Source organism: Camarhynchus parvulus, chromosome 7 (assembly GCF_901933205.1).
Source record: "Camarhynchus parvulus chromosome 7, STF_HiC, whole genome shotgun sequence".
Classification (NCBI taxonomy): domain Eukaryota; kingdom Metazoa; phylum Chordata; class Aves; order Passeriformes; family Thraupidae; genus Camarhynchus; species Camarhynchus parvulus.
In genome coordinates this window covers 6636670-6656688 of record NC_044577.1, presented here as the reverse complement: position 1 = coordinate 6656688, position 20019 = coordinate 6636670, and the positions used below count along the sequence as shown (strand labels likewise).

Here is a 20019-nt window from a genome sequence, read left to right as displayed (position 1 = left end):
ACTTTGTGAGCAGACATACATATTGTTAAACAGTGTGTAATTGATTTTTCCCATCTTCTTCTATAAATGATTGCAAGATTAGAGAAGACTGAAAGCCACTCACAGTAGATGAAAGGATATAAGACCCTACAAGAAGAGACACACAGCAGGACAGGGGTACAGTCCTGATTCAGCAGTAATGGCGAGGCTTTGGGAAGAATGCCAGGAATAGTGGCTCAGTCAGAAATGCATGGAGAGAGCGTGATGGGCACTGGGGCAGGCAGAGAGGAAATGCTCTTTGCCCATGCAGGAAACCCTTTTATAGCTCTGTCCCTGGTATGGAGCAGCTGGACTGCTTTTCCCTGGCACTAGTCCCAAGACTAGCCCCTTGTCTTGCAGGGATGCTGGTGGCTCTCGGGAGCTATGGAATCCTTTAGGATTGGTTAACAAATGCTATTAACAAGCAAAAATAAGATGAACAATTGTTCAGGAGAAGTGTGGGAGAGGAGTGGAGTGTGTAATTTGGCAAGCCTAGTTAATCTCCCAGCTCTGCCAAGAGACTTCTTTGGCCTTGTTAAGCCATTTAGTTCCAGTTGCTGGCATTTTCTCCACCTCCAGCCTGTCTTGTCTAAAGTGAAAATTGCTCAATGTGTAATTTTTTGCATGTGTGTCTACGTTCAGACTCTGAGCTTATTGAAGTAACTGACTGTGAAAGGAGAACAAATAGCACATAGCTTAGTGATGAACAGAGATTGATTGATTCCAAACTAAATTCCAAGCTTCCCTCTTGGAAAAGCTGGAATTTTGAATACGCTCCTTGTCTTGGCTTTATGATAGATTACAGGAGATGGATTCAAATTATGCAAAGACTTAAGGTTCTGTATTTGCTCTATTCTAAGGTTCTATGCAATGCATATAATAATTAATCAAAAACTTCCTATGCTGAAACAAGAACTCAGCCTTTAGACTCTGAAGAAGTACAGAAGTTTTATATGAAAAGCAATAAGATCTGAAACTCAAAATTATTAAGCTCATTGATTTCTCAGTGTTTGAAAATTTGTGTTTAGATGTTTAGAGTGGATTAGAAAGTTTTTATGAACAGTAAGAAAGCACTTCCTTTGCCCTAAAGTTTATGCTAATTTGTTATGTTAATTGGTTGATACTTCTTTCCTTACTCTCACATTTCCCTGTGAAGGATTTGAGAAATATGAAATTCTTCTTTAAACAGAGGTTTCAGATACCAGACTGCAGGAAGTCTAAAAACTACATCCCTTTTCTGGTATTTATTTTTATTTTTCATGATTAAAGCCAGAGTAAAATTAGACAAAAGGAGCCATTGTGTGAGGGAAATGGAAAGCAAACATAAACCCTGAAGACATATGGAAAATCCCAAAAATATTTACCCAAAATATAAACAACTAACTGGGGCAGTCACTGTTCACTGGTTAGCAGTTAGGACTGCTTTCTGTAGAAAGTTTGGCTGAAAAGGAAATTAAATATTCATGACCTGTAGGCATTTATTTTTTTAAATAGAAAAATGTTTGAAAAAGCAACAACAGGAGCTATTACCATTGTTAGCATTCCCCACTTGGCATTTGCCCTGAAAGACTAATTCTATGGGAATTTCATGAATGTGACACTTCATGGCTCCACTCTGCACAGGTGTTTAACCATATTGGAGGGGAGGAAGGCCATGACAAACATCACATCCTTTCAGTGCGGACATGTAAAGCAATGGGGCCTTCAGCTATTTCATCAGCTTTATTTTTAACTCTGCTAGAAATGTGGTGTTCAGGAATTTGTCCTTCTTGTCATTTGCTTAAGGCATGGTCAGAAATTGGGAAAGACTGACTTGAGCCAAAATCATGTAATGACTTGTGCCAAAAGACCGACTTGTGCTAAAATCATGTAATGATTACAGCAAATGTAAATTATGGTTTGTTGAGAGTAAATGGATTTACAAATGGTGAGGATGTGGCCTTTTGAAAATAAGGATGAACAGAAATTACCTTTTTCACCTCTGTTTCTGATCTGGATTGCAGAATCCTGTACTAGACTGCAGTTCACAGGGGAGGAAGCAGAAAATTGTGTGGCTGCTGTTCCTCCTGTAACCTGTGCTTTCTCTGAGCAGCTAGTATGCTACAAGTGTAAAATGCCATTACTTCACACCAAATTTACTGTAAAATGATGCTAAGTGGTGAACAATTCAGAACATTTAGTCTCAAGTGCTAAATGGCCTGTAGGTAGGTATCCTTGCCCAGGATTTCTGAGCCTTGCTGCCCCATTTGCTGAGACAAAGAAGAAAGAGACAACGAAGCCCTTGAGCCGTGGTTTATGTGCATTTTGCTTTGTGTGGGGGCACAGGTGCAGGCAGTGCTGAGGAGACACTGGAACCAGTACAAGATCCAGTTTGAGCACAGCTTCAGCCACTCAGACGCCCTGCGCACGGCCTCCTACACCGTGTCCACCATCAGCGACGTGCAGGGCTATGGCTACGGCCATGACTGCGTCGGCGAGCACCTCAACGGCAAGGGCTACCACGACATGGACAGTGTGGCTCTCAAGACTGAGAAGCTCTATGGCTGAGGAGCTGCCCCCTGCCCCATGCCTTGTGCCAATCCATGGCTGATCCAGTGACTTCATGGCCAGAAGATGTCAGCTACCTTGGGGTATGTTCTTCTCCTAAACCAACGTTTCTCGTGTGTGTGTGTGTGTGTGTGTGTGTATATACACACGCATATATACTGCTGTTTGTGTATCTATACAGTATGGACATCTGTGCATATATATCTATATATGTATGTGCATTTATATAAGGATACAAACTTTGCCTCTTCAGTTTCTACTGTGTAGACAAAGTTGGCAAATTTTTGTACAAAGGGAATCAATGAAGGATTTCTTATTTTCTTGGAAGTTTGTATAAGACTGTGCTGTGTTGAAGCCACTTCTTTTGCCTATAGAATCTTAGAGTGTAAATACCGAACTCTGTTGTCTTACTTCAACCTAAAATAGAGCAAAGCAAAATGGTTTAAGTCGGTGCAATAATAACAAGAAGTTTTCCGGGTTTTTTTTGGTCCAGTATTCATTTGGCTGTCAAAAATCCTGACAGGTAGTCTGAGGTATCTATTCAAAAATAGATACTGCTGTTTTGGATAAAGAGATTGATGTTTTGCTTTGGTTTGGCCAGTTTGTTTTCTTCCCACTGTTTTACACCAAGCACAGAGACACCACTTCCAGTGTGAGCCTTCATGTACTTCTGTACTGCAATGTATTATCTTGCACCAAGATTTGAGCAATTTTATTGAAGCTATTTCAGGATATTCAGAAGTGTCTCCTTCTCCTGAATTGTATGGAAGTTTCTTCTGGATTTAACAAAGACAAGACTGATGAGGCCTCACTGCCAGAGAGCAAAGGAGTAACCTGAGTCACTGTAAGTCCCTCCAGACACTCGTAGTAACTGCAGCTGGTGGAACTTCACTGTGTGCTTAAGGAATTTACTCAACTGGAGAAGATCATGTACAGAATTCCTTGTGGCATTGTTTTGATTTTGCTTTTATGTATTTCCCTGGCCATGTGCTTGATAACTTATTCCTTTATTCTTGGGGCAAAGTTTTGGTTAATTTTGTGGCTGTTTTTGCTGTGTGAGGTGAGCGTGCAAGACTGAGCACTGTGCACGTTATACTACCTTTAAAGCCAGTATAAGAGACTCAGACTAACCAAGCAAACTAATGTTCGTAGCTCTCATTATTTGGAAAATCCAACATAAGTTTTGTATTATACAGCTTCAAAACTTTATGGATTGAGAATTTCAAATTATTTTGGATCGGTTGATTCTGAATCTCTGTCTCAGTTAATTAGCTAAGAACAGTACTTTATATGTTGTTTCTTTGGTTCTGCTGGTGCATAAAGGTCTCACTGAAAACTAGGAGGTTGTCACGAAGGTCTTGAGAAAATGTGTCTTTATAGAAACATATTTTTCTTAAATTTTTACGCTTTAAAGAAATAGTAGTTTTGTTAAGTGAAATGACAAAAATGCTCAAGAATGAGGGCAGGAAATGAGGTGAGATCACTGAAAATTAAGAATGTAAGAAGAAAGTTTATACATTTCATTTGCAGATAAGTCTACTTGAAAAACCAAAATTAGGCAGAACAAAAAGTAGATGCTGGAGCTTTAACAGACTGTTTTGCCAATGAACATATTTCTGATGCATGTAGTCCAGTCAAAAAATTGGAAGACAGTTCTTTCTGAGACCACTTTGAAATAATTTTGCATAGAAAAATTATTTTATACAAACCACCTTGACTTTGACATTTAAACATTTTTGTCAGTAGCTTTTCTCTATGCTTCAGTAGTGTAATTTTCAGTGTTTATTACTTTGTGACTTCATAAGGTGTTTAATGCTTTGTACTTACAAAGAAAACATTAGGAGGACATGGCAAGGTCCTGCCACTTGCACCTACCTTTAGGTTTTTTTTTTACAGTTCTTATGTCTGGAGATTGAACATAGGAAGTGTTTTATTAATCTTATCGTTTCACAATATAGAATTTCAGCTAGGATGCACAAATGAAGATTTCTCCTTTACTGCAGAGCTTGCTGGTCAGTTGATGGGGATGATTTGAGGAATCTGTTGGATTATGTAGTGTGAGATCTGGCAATCAGATGTCACAGTCTCTTAAATTTTAAGAGTGATTGTAACAATGTCTGCTGCAACATGACTAGAGGTTATTTACAACTCTGCTTGCTGATCTTCATAGTGTTACTTAACATTTGTGCCATGTTCTGAAGATATCAGTGGTGCAGAGAATTCCTGCTCCATTGTAGCAGCTTTACATTTGTGGGACCAGATCATCAGCTGGTATAAATTTGTCTTGAGTTCCCTTTGCACAATCTGCAGGTACCACTGAGATTCAAAGCCCAGACAGGTGTCTGTCCATTTAAATGTGCTGTAAACCATTTATTGCACATTATTAGACAATTATTTCATGGTACCTGGTGGATTGTTGCTGTAATGAACACATAGATGTTGGTTTAGAGTGTGATACAGTATTAGACTTTAATTAAGCTTCAGTCTCAGAGAGGCAGTTCAAATTTAACAGACTACAGATTTTGTCATTTAATGTATATTTCTATTAGAGAAATGTGTAATTATAATTTAGGAGGGAAAATTGTTTTTATTCAGAAATTACCCCAATTCTAGGTGGACAATCACAGCTTCCTTCTAGGCACACAGCTCCCCATCTTCACTTTGGAAAAGAAACACAGCCAGCTGCATGTGCAAGAAAATCTTTCTGGCTGTGAAGGGTCACATGGTATAGCAGAGCTGTATTTTCCCTCTCCTGCTGAGGTTAGATAATCTGTTTTCTAATTTGCATTGGAAAATACCAATTCCTTATTTTGTCTTCCTACCTCACCTTCTTTCAGTTTCTGCGTAGCTAAGAGAAGGGTCTAATTCTTAAAATATTTTTCTGTCACCCTAAGTTTAAATCAAATTTTTATGCTGATTTCTCATGGCTCTCTTCTACTTTACAGAATGTTGCAGTCCATAGCTGTCTTCTCTGGGATGGAAGTAAAAATCTCTTTTGGTGGGGCTGTGAGATTCCTTTGAACATGCAGATTATTATTTGTTTATTACCTGTTATTATTTGCTGTTTCTTTTTTTTTTATTTAGTGAGGACTTATTGTATCAATCTACAGGGGCTACAGCAATAGTTGTCTTATATTTTTTATCTGTAACACCAGCATGTTATGATTCAATGAGAGAAAATGTCTATTTTTAATGCTACTGTCTTCATTTAATAAATGGCTGCATTGCAGGGTCCCTCAGTTGGTTTTTTAATGTTGACATTTATGTTATTCAGTTTTTCATGGTGGTGATCTACAAGAGTATTTGGCTGTAGAAATGCTGCACTATGTGTTCCTTTTGATGTCAAGAAACATTTGGGCTGGCAACCAGGCAACATTCATTTATTGTACTATGTAAATAAGATTAATAGAAGCTACGGCATTGTATTTATTGCTTACACTAAGAAGAAAATGGAAAAAATGTGAAGTTATTTTTTTGGATGTTTCATTTTCACCTTGTTCATATGAATCATGCATTTTAATTGCTGAGAAAAGTATTGTTTCTGATCAATAAAATATTACTCAATTTATTCATCTCTCTTGTGCTGTGATATAACAAAGCTGGTCTAAATTGACTTTCACAGATATCTTGACTCTCTGCTAGTTAAACATTAACCCAGGTAGAAAGTAATTACATAGAATTACTAACAATTATTGTGGTTTTAAGTGTTTTTCAATACTTATATTTAATACTAGAGTGCTGAATTTCTGGAGGAAGTTTGTACAGATAATATAAGATGACTGGACATAAAATTATTTACCTGAAAGTTTCATATTCCAATTTCTTGTCTTCTGAATCCACCTTTTAATAAAAAGTTATTAATACTTACTTTCATTAAGGCAAAATGTCTGTTTCATCAGGAACTAACAGCAGAGACTAAATTGGGTGTATCTATCTTCTTCATCCCATCAGCTGAGGTGGAGGTAGATAAGCAAACCTGAGCTCAAATAAAAACCTCAAGGAATATTTAACAACACCAGGGGATCTTAAATACTGGGTGTTAATACTGCTGTCTGCCTGTTATCCCTATTTAAAGTGTGCCAATATCCATCCAAAAAATGAACAATCTCCTGCCTCTCTTCATGACTTCTAAGCAGCAACCTGTAATTGCAGGTAGTTTTTTTTGATCTTCAGTTCCTGGGACCAAATTTCAGGCAGTGGAAATTGTTATGGACTCTGTCTGTTCCTTCAGTTCTCTATCAATATTCCCCCTTACTGATTCTCTGTATGTACAGAGTTAAAACTTAATTTAACAACTATTCTGTACTGTTAAACAAGTAACTGTAGAGAAGAAGTGAATCCAATCCCCCAAAAACTGCTCCTTACCATATTTGATTGTAACTCACACATAGCAGTAGAAAAGGAAGATAAATGATACCTACAGTAGCGTTTTACAGTGCACTATAGGTGCCCAAAAAGCAATTAAAAAGCAAAATGAAACCCGACATCCCCTCAGACGTGATCCTTGCACTTTCTATATAATTTTAAAAGAGGAAGTGTTCTTATACACAAGTAGCCTCACAATAATTGAAACAAGCTTACCAGTATTCCATCAATATTGGCACAGGATCCTGTTCCACTGTCTGCAGGCGACAAAGATTATGGCATTTGAAAATATTCCAATTACTCCAATAGTGTGTTTTCTTCTTGTGACAGTCACCATTAAAGTCACAGTTCTAAACCAAAGTTTTAGCTTTTGAAAATGATCTGACTCTGAACATCCATGTGCCAAGAAAATACAAAATTCATTTTGAACTAGAAATCCATTCCAAAGTGAGTCTGACTGCAAGTGCAGCAGTGACAGACCCCTGTTTATAATTACAATTATCTATCAATCACCCTACAGCTGGAGCTTTTTAACATCTTTTAAACCATACTCCCTAAATGAACATTTCCAATTCATCCACATGGAGTTCAAGCTCCTTTTGAGGCAAATGACATACAAGATTCTTTTTAAATTAAACTGAGTTTTATCACTATCCCCTAAATTTTAAATATATTTTCAGCCACTACTTCTAATGACTACTTCAAAGTTTTCTTCCCCTCAACAATATTCACCACTCTAAATAAAAACTCTTAAAAAGAGAAAAGATCAAATGATTTTTGCTAATTCCTTTGAAGCTTAAGTACAAATAAAAAAAAAAAAAAACAAAGCCTATTTTCTGAAAAGTGCTTGCACATTATTGTTAATTTCTGACTTAAGATGAACGATCTTTCCTGGAAATTCAGATTTCACAATCAGTATCAAAATGAAAAATTGCCACAAGAGAAAAACTGCCCAGAGGTGCTGGTGCTGTCTGGTGAATCCAAGTTTTATTGGTGGATTCAGGCAATCTAAACTGAGTTCTTTCCTGTGAAGGAGCCAGGAGCAAACCCTTCTATGCAGAGAACTGGTTTGGAGCCAGTGGGCCCTTAGCCAGTGCTTGGGGCAGAGTCCAGCAGGGAATCCCAGAGCTGTACAGCAAATACATAATCATAAGTCATGTACAAATTATCAAAGGAGAAAACTGGCTTGAACACAAGTATCCACGTTTTTGCTTGGTTCCTCACCTTGATATTTGCAAATGAAAGGTGACAAACATTGGCCTGTAGCAGAGAAACTCCTCCCAAAGGTTCTCCATGCGTTGGACAGGGATCACTGTAAAGTGGTGGTGTCTGACGCAGTGAAGTCCACAGACAGCTGTTCCATTTTGTCACAGCCCACTGTATCTCCAGTAGCTTTGCATATAAATATTTAAGAAAACAAAATACTGCATTAGTAGGGAAAAATATTCAGATGCTACAAAAAAAAATAGATTGCACTAAGCAGTAATAGCTATAAGAGAGTTAACACAATAAACATGATGATAAAAGAACATTGCTAGATATGAGGGAATTAGAGCAAAGGGGACAAAAAGCAGAATAAACTGTTCTGGGCCTATTTTTTTTTTAATGTGTAAAAACTTTTCAAAACAGAGCATTGCTACCTTTAAACCACATATTTATAGACTTAGAGAAATTATAATGACTTTGTCCCTTGCACTCCCCTGGATGTAGACCTGAGAAGAGCTAGGAACACAAATACTCAATCACATTTTCCTTAGTTAACCTTGAAAAGGAGCCAGATACATGCACATTTAGTAGACATCTCCAAAGTGCATTTGGCAGGGTGTCCTGGAGGCATCTGCAGCCACAGAAGGGCCCATACCTGGCCTTTTCCTGTTCCTCACAAGGAACTCCCATCCTGGCATGCCAACTGCACTCCAGCAGCTGTGCTCAAGCGCTGGCTCCTTCGGGCAGAGTTTGGGCAGAGGATTACAGTAAGAATTTCCTTACTCCAGGGTTTGCTTCCAGAGCCTGCAGGCATTCAGCCACCAGAGATACTTCAGGATCTGCAACAAGAAAATTCACAGCAAGAGCTCTCAGTCTGAGCTGACCTGAAGATTCCTCAAGTTTATTTATTTATATTATTTTAGTATTTTTTATTTTCACTATTTATTTTTACTAGTTTATTATTTCTTTATACTATTCCATGGGTTATAGCACACTGCAGTGGCAGCGTCTTATTTTTCATATTGCCAACCCTCTTACAAAAACCATCTCCATTTAAAATAACTGGGATACTCTTTATCTGGATGATGCAATGGACTTGCTACAAGAACTTAGAAAGTTAGAATATCAATGCCTTCAAAATTTTCATAGCAAATACCTGTAGTAAAACTAGTTAAATTTCAGATAAACTCAAGGTAAGGACTATGAGCCAAACAGTCCTTTCCAGTCCAAGTGTGTATGTTCTATGAGGTGTAGAAATTGTTTTCCTTTCCTTCTGTCAGTGGAAAATGACAGCAGCTATTTTTCATGTAAAGCTAATTACATCTTCTTTTTCCCCACATGGACTTGTTTCTAACAGTCAGGAGTGCTCTAAATAGTCTTCTCTAGCTGTAATTAAAAAGCTTATTAGAATGATCTGCAATTCATGTGTAAAAAATCTGAGAGAAGAGGGTTCAATCAGGAAGCTTTCACAGAAATAATGAAAATATTGAAAGCAAAAATAGAAACATGCTAGTAGCAAAACTCTCTAAATGTGTTTTTGTTGCAGACAACAACAGCACTACTTATAATTATGTTTTCATTATATAATTATGTTTTCATTATATAATGGAAAAAGATTTTTACCTTTTAAGCTATGTAAAGTGAGGTTTTTTTTAGAAGTACAAGCATTTAAAATGGTAAAATATACTTTCTATTTAAATTCCAGCAAAAAATTTTGAGTTTTATACCTTACTGTCTTTCCCATCACCTCAGGTCTCAATATTTCTCCAGCACTGGCATGATTTTTATTATTTCCAATAAAATCTTCCTCCCATTTCTTAGTATTCACCAAAGGCCAGGCCCCAGCATTTCTCTGTGCTCTGCAAGATGCTTTCCTTTCCACCAGCCATCTCTAAAGATGGAAACTGGAGATGGAAACTGCTCCAGCCCAGCATCCTTTCCCAGCTATGCCAGAAGCAGTGCAGGGGGGCAGTCAGCAGCACTCCCTGAGTTTCATGGCACAGGGATGAAGGAAGTGCAGCCTCAGAGAGCCTTTACCTCTCTCATTTCCCAGGCAAAGTTGTTCTGGCACTGGGGGATAACTGGCATTGCTCCTTCCTGCAAGGAAGAATGCACAGAGCTGGCTTCCGGCTGGACTCTCCCTGCAGAGCTGTGGAATCTCTGACTTTATCCTCAAGCACTCCTTGTTTTTGCCTTTTAGTGCTGTTGAAACGACTGGTGGGAGCAGGAATCCCCAACAGTTCCTAATGCAGTGATGGCTGCAAATTAAAAGCCAGGCAAATCTAGGAATTTATCCTATTCCCAATCCAGCAGAAGCATAAAATAAATAAAGCATAGAATTACTGCAATACAGAGCACACTGAGAGCAAGTAACACCAAGGTCATGGGCTCAATCCCTGGACAGACCATTCCCTTTGGAGCTGGACCCAATGGTCCTTGTGGGTCCCTTCCAGCCCAGAACATTCTGAGATTCTGACCAGAGACAACATGTATGCAAAGCTTATAGAGCAGTGCTACAAAAACAAACAAAACAAACAAACCGACCAAAAAAAAGCACAAACCAAAGAGAAAGTGAATAAAAGAGATGCTTGTACAGAAAGAGACTGTCTCTGATTGAAGAATTCCAAAAACAGTCTCTCTTCTGTCCTGATTGCAATTTAGAATAAGGAAAAATTGCACACCCATCTATTTGCAGACACTCCCCACTGGTTTTCCAGACACAGACATGCTGATGAGAGAAAAAAAAAAAAAATTAAGAAGGAGCCTGGGGCTTCCTCCATTAGCAGCAGTGGGCACAGCCCACTTAGCAGAAAGGATGGGGTAGCAACTCCACACATCTCTTTTGCCTTCTCTTTCCTTAATTTCCCTTCTTTTATGCACAACATGATATCATCTGGCTTTATCTACAATGATTCTACATGATGAATTCCTTAGCCATCCAGCCCAGTTCCCAACAATGAGTGCCGAGACAAAGAAATCATTCTTATTTTTGTTAAAGCAATACTTACTGTCAGAGACATTTAGTGTAGAATTAAATACTGTCTTCTTTGTCTAGGCTGGATAGGAAGGTTCCCATAGACTTAAGTGGAGCAGTTTGGATAAGACATCCAGACCATCCTAACAGTCCTGAACTGATCATGACCTTTTTAAAGACTGAAAATTCTTTCTTAATAAACTCGCCTTTGGTTGCATCTGAAAGCAATAATCTATAGAATGATTAGGCTAGTAGTGGTTCCCTCTGAACTGGAACTAAGTAAATTGTAGAGGACTAGTGTGAGTTTGGGTTAAATACAGGTGGGTGTGCACCATTAAATAAATAGAACTGAAGAAGCAAGTTTTCCCTGCTTGCTTCCACCTACTCCTTGAACTAGCGCTGTTACCATTTTCACAAGCCAGCAGCATCCATGCAGTCTGCCCATGGAACACCTTTTTGGCATGTTTCATTCACCAACTTCTTAACAACCACTGGGAAGAAGAAAATTACTGTTCTTAACAACCACATGTGAAGTCAGCTGGTCAAATGCAAAATGAGTTGGAATCTGTCATTTTTCCAATTTATTTTGCATTTGCCCAGCTGACTCTCTGTTCAGTTAACTCTCCTGTATGGCCTCTGTCCATATCTTTGCTGAAGTCCTATACATTTCTTTCTTTTACAGCACTTATTTGAAGCAGCCTCTGAAAGTGCAATATCACCTACAGGCAGGAAAATCATCAGGTTTTAAAACTCTTGATAGGGGTGTGTCCTCTAACCAAGGGCAAGGTAGCTGTGCACTCTGATGGACATGCTGTGTGTTTAGCAAGGAACACTTGGAGAATCAAAATTTCCTTCAAGTGTCAAATAATTGACATGTACAGGAGAATGTGTATTACAACAAAGGGAGAAAATATGCTCTGAAGTACATTAAAGTACACAATGAAAGAATCAATTTAATGGTGCCTTCTGAAAACTGACACTGAAATTATTACCTTTTCCTGGCCTTTTGTGTTATGTTCTCAGGCCCATGATGAACTGAAAGGTGTGATGTACTGAAATCATTACATGTACATCTGGCTTCAGGACACAATAGGAAAGAACAGAGAGGTACCTGGCAAAAATGGGTTCCCTTGTTGCCAAGATTAAAGGGTTTTTATCAGTGCAGCCTCATTGCCATCATCATCAGGGTACTGCAGTGAATCTCCTTTTCTAGACCCAGTGTGATTTTGATCAGTGCATTATCTGCACTGTGTGACAATTGCAGGTCCAAAATTACACTTCTTTGCTTAAGAGAGATGTTTGAATTTAAAGGAGGATGCTGGCAGGTATTTCTGCATCACCATTTTCATACTCAATTTTTCAAACAAGAGAGCTCAAAGGACATACTAAAGATACATTAAATATCAGCTAGTATGTTCTTTTGAATGCAGAGATAGGCCCAACAGACTTTTCCTCATGTGAAGTGTAAATAACTGTTTAAAAATTGAGGACAGGAGATCCTCTCACTAACAAATGCATGCTGAGAACAACATGTTCTCATTTTAGTGATGACAGAAAATTCAGAAAAAAAGAATTTTCTTCTCCCCATTTGCGTTGATCTTGTCACTATATTTTTGAAAGCTCCCTTTCTTATCTGTAAATACTCAGCATAGTCACGTGATAGGAAATGACAGTATCTTAGCCTCTCCAACGATGTGTCAGTAAAATCACAGCACTCTGCTTTGAGGCTCAGAGTTAATTCACCTGCAGGTGAGCCTGAGTGCCTCTGAAGGCTGCACTCCCAAGGAGCTGTGAGCCCCAGGCACACCCAGCCTTGCAGAGCTGCATGTGCCCTGCCGGAGCTCAGAGAGGAGGAGCTGAACTCTCAGCCATAAACACTCATGACCAGAGCCATTTTTACCTGTCAGTTCAGTGCAGGTCTCTGAGCACCCAGCCATCCTGCAAGTAAACTTGTTCAGGGGTCCTCTTTCCGCTGACACTGGATTATTCTCTTCTTTCCTGTAAGCCACACAGGAACATCTGCAAGAGAAAAGTTCCTTGAGACCTTCACCTCTCCTGCGAATTTGAACAGGGCCAAACATATTCTGCTCTTTTACTGTTGAAATATTTAGTTTATTTAGCTATCTTGCCTCCTTTGAGTCTATCTTGGCTCTGTCCCAAGAGCCAAGATGTCCTTTTCAACAGCTAATATAATTTTTAATGTTTTGGTTTATTTTTTAAATCTGTAGCAGTACCCATCAGCAATTGCTCCCTTCATACGGTGGCAGTTTAGCACAATAGCTATTCTAGACTAGCTACTGCCACTGAGAACACTCTTCCTCCAGAATAAAAATAGGTTTGGGGAGATTTTTTTACTTAAATTGCTTTATTTATGTTGGAAGAAAATATTTTAAACCATGAAGTATTTTTTCTGGAATATCTACTCTGGCAGATGTCCAAGCAGAGTTGTCCCATCAGTAGCAAATGGGGAAACTAAACAAAGCTCTCCAGCAGTCCAGGGCATATTTTGAATCTGTAAATCAGCATCTTCTAGTATTAGGTCCTTGTTTATTAATTTGGTGTTAAAAATTACTGTTCTTGTCCACTTGCCATGTGCCTCCATAACTGGTATGGCCCACCATTCAGCAAAGAGTCACAAATATAAATTTTCTAGGCAAAGATGGTGAAGATATCTGGGTTGCTTGAAAGAATGAAAAAAAAAGTGCTAGAGAAAGCTTATAAGCCTTCAAGAACTGTGTCACTCAAAACCTGTGTGAGTGGGTGAATGCGTATTTTGCAAATGCACAAAAGCACAGGCATTGGCAGTTAAACAAATGCTACAGACTGAACTGCATTTCCACCATGAAATACAGTAACTAAACTCCCCTCTAAGAAAATCGACCAACTACCTTTTTTTTTTGGGAACTACAGAATTGTAGTTCCCAAATATTAAGGAAATAGTGAAGGAAAGAATTGTTTACTTTTACAACAAGTGGAAATTTTTCCTTAAGAAATTGTTTTGTAAGGAAAAGGTTCATTATTTTGAAAAGGCTAGGATAAAATACAGAACAGAAAATCAAAATATTTTGTATTTTTTCATGTTTTCTGATGTCACTCAAAACAGAGAGATGCTTTGGGCTTTGTCCTTTTAGTCAGTACATTGAAATCCTTAAAACATTCCAGGTTTATATTCAATTTGTGAGTCATGCTTTATATCTAAAACACTCATCTGCCTGCTCTTGGAAATGAGAGGAATTTGCCAAGATAATTTTTACAAAAGATTTTTTTTGTCTTTTCAGACAATTTCAAACAATGTGGCTTGTCCATGACTCCAGACTTTCTTTGCCCCAGCCCAACCCAATTAGATGACAAATATTTTTCTCCATCTGATCACAACAGCACTAGGATTTGTTCGTGTCTGTGATGCACAAGCTGCATGAGTCCAGTTCTGCTCCCAGCTGGACTGGGCCAGTATTCTCCTTGGAAAGGTCTGCACACAGCTGAAGTTTACCCCTGTTGTCCCAGTAACAAAACCACTCACCCTGCTCACCAGGAGCTCGGCCCAGCTCTCATTCCTCCAAAGCAGCAGTGGCAGATTGCTGATTCATGCAGCTCCCTTGGGCACAAACCTCCACCAGGGCTCCCTTCCAAGGGAACCGCTGCGCCGGCAGCCGGGGCAGCGACACCGCTAGGACCCACCACAAATCTGTGTGCTGAAAAACTTGCATGCTGAGAATCCTGCAAATCTTCATGTAAAGAAATCTGCATGCTGAGAAACCTGCAAATCTGCATGCTGAGGAATCTGCATGCTCAGGAACGTTCATGCTGAGAAATCTGCATGCTGAGAAACCTGCAGATCTGCATGTAAAGAAATCTGCATGCTGAGAAATCTTCATGCTCAGAAATCTGAAATCTGCACACTCACAAATCTGCAAATCTGCACACCCAGACATCTGCATGCTCAGACATCTGCAAATCTGCACGCTCACAAATCTGCACGCTCACAAATCTGCAAATCTGCACGCTCACAAATCTGCACGCTCACAAATCTGCAAATCTGCACACTCAGAAATCTGCACACTCAGAAATCTGCACACTCAGACATCTGCACACTCAGACATCTGCACACTCAGACATCTGCACACTCAGACATCTGCACACTCAGACATCTGCAAATCTCCACACTCAGAAACCTGCATGCTCAGAATCCTGCAAATCTGCCCACTCAGACATCTGCAAATCTGCGTGCTCAGAAACCTGCACACTCACCTCTTTCCTCAGATCCTGATATTCAGTAGCACTAATTCCATGATCCTTTAGCTACCTGGTGGAACCCTGGATGCTGAGAATTTTTTGCTTTCTGTGCTGAGGGGCACAGACTCGCAGGAGAGCACTGCATTTGATCTGGGGCTGTGGAGAGGGTTTCCAAAATTGCTTGATATCACTGGGATTACGGGTGTGTAGTTGGTTAGAAGTATGTAAAATCACAGGGTGGAAAACTCAGAGTTTGAGGTTTTAGAATATAGTAATAAATATGAAGGAAGACAGAGGTTTTAGGGTGGAGACAGGTTGTTCTTCTTCACCTTCTTCTTCACGGGTTTGGGTGATATTTTGTAACTGGACAGAAAGTTCCACACTGGGCTTCAAGTGATCAGTTATTGGGTTAAAAGGAAAAATAATTTAGGTTTCATTTTTTTAATTGGATACTTTAGCCTTAAAAGACCTTGTAACAAGAGCTAGTTAGACATTTTGTGCCTTGCTAATGAAAGACTTAATAAGGCTATGAGGCTGTGACACTGAAAAGAAACAATAAACACCTGAGTCTCAACATGAACCATCGTCTTGAGTGCCTTCAATCCTGACCCCAACAGAGGTAGAAAAAGCGAGCAGAGAACCCACACTATGGGTTGATATTCCTGTTTCTTGCCTATGTTGCCCTGAGCCTCTGCAATGATCTGTTTCCTCTTTCAGATTCCTGAATAAATCCCCACACTCTCATGGTGCTGAACATAGGACAAATGTATTTGAAGTGGAGAAGTTGGCAAATCATAGCCACAAGACAGAGTCCAAAAAGACACAAATTAGTATTCTGCCTGTTTCTTTAAATTAGTACAGAAAAACACCAACTTGGAAAGATATCTGAGATAGCATCTTTCAAATCCTAGTTTTAAAGGAGGGAAAGTCTTCCCTTTCTTACTTATTTAATTATTTTGAATCTGTTCATACAACACAGCCCTTTGGATAAATTTGTTCTCTCCTACAGCTAAGTGCCCATTCTTGTTTCTCTGTATTTCTGCCCAGAATGATCAATGTCCAGCTGTGGACACAGGAGTTCTAGGCTCAGCTTGCAGCTTTCTTCATGGTACCTGTAGCATGGCTACTTCACACACCTTGCTGGCCCATTGCTGAGCATGCATGAAAAGCGCATTGGAGAGGTTATGTACTCTGAACCACAAAAAAACCACTAGAGTGTCCCTCTGCTATAAATTGATATTAAAAAAATAAGAAGTTCTTTCGAACTTTTGCAATACAAAGGGTGATCTTCCATCAGGTAGTTGCATGTTGAAGCCATGCACAGCACTCAAAGCAGAGTGAAGACATCTAGTCTTCCTGAATAAAAATACAGCTGAAGTTGACACTGGTCTTTTCCAACCCAAAGTATGGATAGTTCTTTTTTGTGAATTTATGTGTGAAATAAAGACAATAAAAACCATCAAAAAATTACTCACAGACATCTGAAGTTCTCTCCAAAGCTAGACTTTCTCTTAGGAGTGATACTTCTGTTGCCTGGCATGCAATGTTGTGAATTTAGTCTGATATTAATTTTTTCCTTCTCACTGAGAGCAAGAGAGAGTGAACTTTGACCAATGACTGTGAAATGCTCTGAACACTCTCCAATCCTTATCATTATTTCAGTTTCTTAAAATGCATTAACAATAATATTCAGAGGACACATTACAATTTCAGCAATCCAAATTGAATTTTTCACAAGGAGCAGGAGCTGCCCTGAGGGCAATATGGTTCCCAAGCTGGAGATTTTCTAATTGCATGTCTCAAGGTGATCAGGAGCAAAGGGTACAAGGCCCACGGGCTGGAGGAATTTCCTCCAAACAGATAACTGAGCTATTCCTCCTGGAAATGGTCTCACTGCCTACAAGGCAATGATGTATTTTAGGTGGTGTTAGAATTTTTCATTTTCCTCCTCCCATCCTCCATGACAGATAAGCGTTCTGCAGTGAATCATGCTGCATGTAACATAATGAGTTATCACAGACAAGAAGCTGCAAATAAATGTTTTTCTTACATTGAGTTCATGTGCATTTTCTTGGAAGGGTAAGAAAAGGAGTGCTTGATAATTGAATTACTGTGCTTCCTTACTGAAGTCACTTCCTGATAAGCAGCCAAACTAATTGGCTAAAATGAATGAGAGAGCTTGAATAACCCAGTCATGGCCAGTCACAACTGATGCAGTATTATACAAAGCCAACATATGTTATTTACTTCTAAACAATATGTACCAGCCTAATAAAACCATTATGAATTTCTTGTATAATTCGTATTTCTACATTCAAAAAGGTAAAGCCATTTACAAGAAATCACTGTCAAAGATCTTAACACTATCTTAAACCTCAACCTTTGTTTTTCTTTCCCAGAATTAAGTGCTCACATGAGCAGCTTTTACACTGTATTTTCATTTAAAATGTTTTAAACCATATGTTTATGAAAACCCCAAGAAACACAAACTTTCATCTGAAACTCACAACGAAATAAGCATAAGAATATTCCCATGGAAATTAAAGAGTTCTGTTATGCTATCCATAGACTATAAGGCTAAGTAGTACTGAATGTATTTGCAGAACCTTTTAATATACCTTAAATGAAGAGAACATGCAAGTTCCAAATATCCCAAAAAGCTTTTTTGAGAGTTCTATTAAAGTCATTCCAGCTGTGTTATTGAAAGTAGCTCCAATCCTCAATGCAACTCTTTCATGTCCTGCCACCATGTCAACGACCCTTTGTAATCAGTGCTTTGTCTTCTATAAGAAACCAAGCCACAGAAAACAGCTTTCTTTGTTCCACTTTTCTAGTCACTACTTTTTTAATCTTCTGACCTTAATTCAGAACATTTGGTTGCATTTGAAAAATGCTCATTTAATTTAGAGTAACAAGCTTGAAAACTTTCTCAAAAGTTCGGCTGACTAGAAATTGTTCTGTTTCTGCCTATTAGAGTTCTTAGCTGCACAATTAGGACTGATAATTAATCTAATGCTTAAAAGTTGTCTATCCTTTACTGGGAGCACCCTTAAATTAACACCTTTTATGCTGCTGGAATTTATGAATTCTAGAGTGGAAGTAATCAGATTTACAAATGTTCTTTACCAAACCTCCCACCCTCTTGGCCCTTTCCTGCTGAAAACGTTTCAGTGGTTACCTGAGTCACTTTGGCACAAAGTCTGAGCCTGGTTACACAAATTAAACTTCTTTAAACTTACCTTTGTTGAACAAGTGACCAGACAATGCCATGAAGTTCTTGAAGAGGGTATCCACATGAGCAGAATGCTCCATGGAGGGGCTGTGTGTGTTTGAGAAAGTACAGTACCAACATCTTTCATTCTCATTGCAATCTGCAATGCTGGAAATCTTCACAGTGTAAATGTGGGGCTTTGTTAATGAAAATAAAAGTATCAGAGGGGCCTCTCCATGGCATCAGGCTGCAGTGAAAAAAACTAGGGGTCATTGGTCACCAAAGCCCCTAAATGATTATGACTCAACAATTTTTATACATGTTATTCCCTACTAAACAAGTGTTTTCCAGAACTAAAAACTGATACTCCATGAAGGAGCTGGTTTCACTAATACAAAAAATTTTAGGCATAAAGCTCTTGGAAAACCTACAATATTCATGCTATTTGGTATAGTGGACCTGATATCAAACAGTGCACGGAAACAAACACAGGCACTGAGTTTGGTACTGGAAACTGAACTCTGAAAGAGGCCAGCAGCGTCCAAAGTCAAGTTAGTTAAGCCTTATCCTAAAATAGCACTTACTTTTGGTGATTACCTTGAAGGATGGAAAGTTGTTCCCAGCTTCTTCATGGGCTGTATCCTGGACCTGAGCAGCTTGGTACTGGAAGCTGGAGGATTTGAATGTGGAAGTGTCTCTGCCTTCAGCACTAATTTCAGGTCATCCCCAGCTGCCTTGTGCTGGCTGTGCCTCAGGGGTTATGGTGAAAACCTGTGGGCAGCTTGCAATGGTTGGGGAATGGTGTCAATGGATTTTTAGAGAGAGGATTACCCTGCTAGGGTGCTGCAAAGTAATAAGGCATATTTCAGAGAACATAAGGGAATGAACAAACCCACCAACAGATTTCATGTACAAACCTCTGTAGAAAGAATTTCCTTCCTAACCACATGTGGAAGTCTTAATGACTTCACTGTGCGTGAAACAGTGGGATATTGCCAGTTATGAAAGAGGATATAAAAAAATATATCAATGAACACCAACATCCTGCATTAATGGCAGCCAAGGTGCACAGGGAATTCTAAACCATCAAAAGTTAAAATATTCTGCAACCAAGTTCATGCTTTAAAGTAGATGAGCACTTAACCTCACTGCACAGAAAAATGATTACCCTTGAATTTATTACCTTCTCATCTAAATTTCAGACCACTCTAAGACACCTTCACAAACCCTATGAATTTAATTTTCCAAGACTGCAAAGTAGATTTTAACATATAGAAAGTGCTGATTCTTTATGGCAAATTTTAAATGATTTTTCCATTCAGTTGAAAGTACAGGGTGTAAATTTCTGTTTATAGAATGCAATTTAATCTATGACATCATTTATAGTCTAGTGGCCATTCTGTCACACTGTGTACTGTGACTAAGAAAAAGGAACCAACCCAAAAATGATACAAACATCCAGTGG

General features: G+C 38.9%; 1 protein-coding gene and 1 long non-coding RNA gene across 2 annotated transcripts in view; one reads left to right on the top strand and one right to left on the bottom strand.

Annotated features, from left to right (window-relative positions):
• Positions 1-6888, top strand: part of CALCRL (calcitonin receptor like receptor) — a 64416-nt gene extending 57528 nt beyond the window's left edge. Inside the window, exon 13 of the mRNA XM_030951983.1 lies at positions 2344-6888. Within this exon, the coding sequence (XP_030807843.1) occupies positions 2344-2565 (222 nt within the window). The 3' untranslated portion in view covers positions 2566-6888. The remainder of the gene's footprint in view (positions 1-2343) is intronic.
• A 1299-nt stretch (positions 6889-8187) lies between these two features.
• On the bottom strand, positions 8188-13111 carry LOC115905589. The gene is made up of 3 exons (XR_004060873.1): positions 13011-13111; positions 8792-8975; positions 8188-8322 (listed from the first exon to the last, which is right to left on the bottom strand). It is a non-coding gene; the product is annotated as an uncharacterized LOC115905589 (long non-coding RNA).
• Between the last annotated feature and the right edge of the window lie 6908 nt (positions 13112-20019).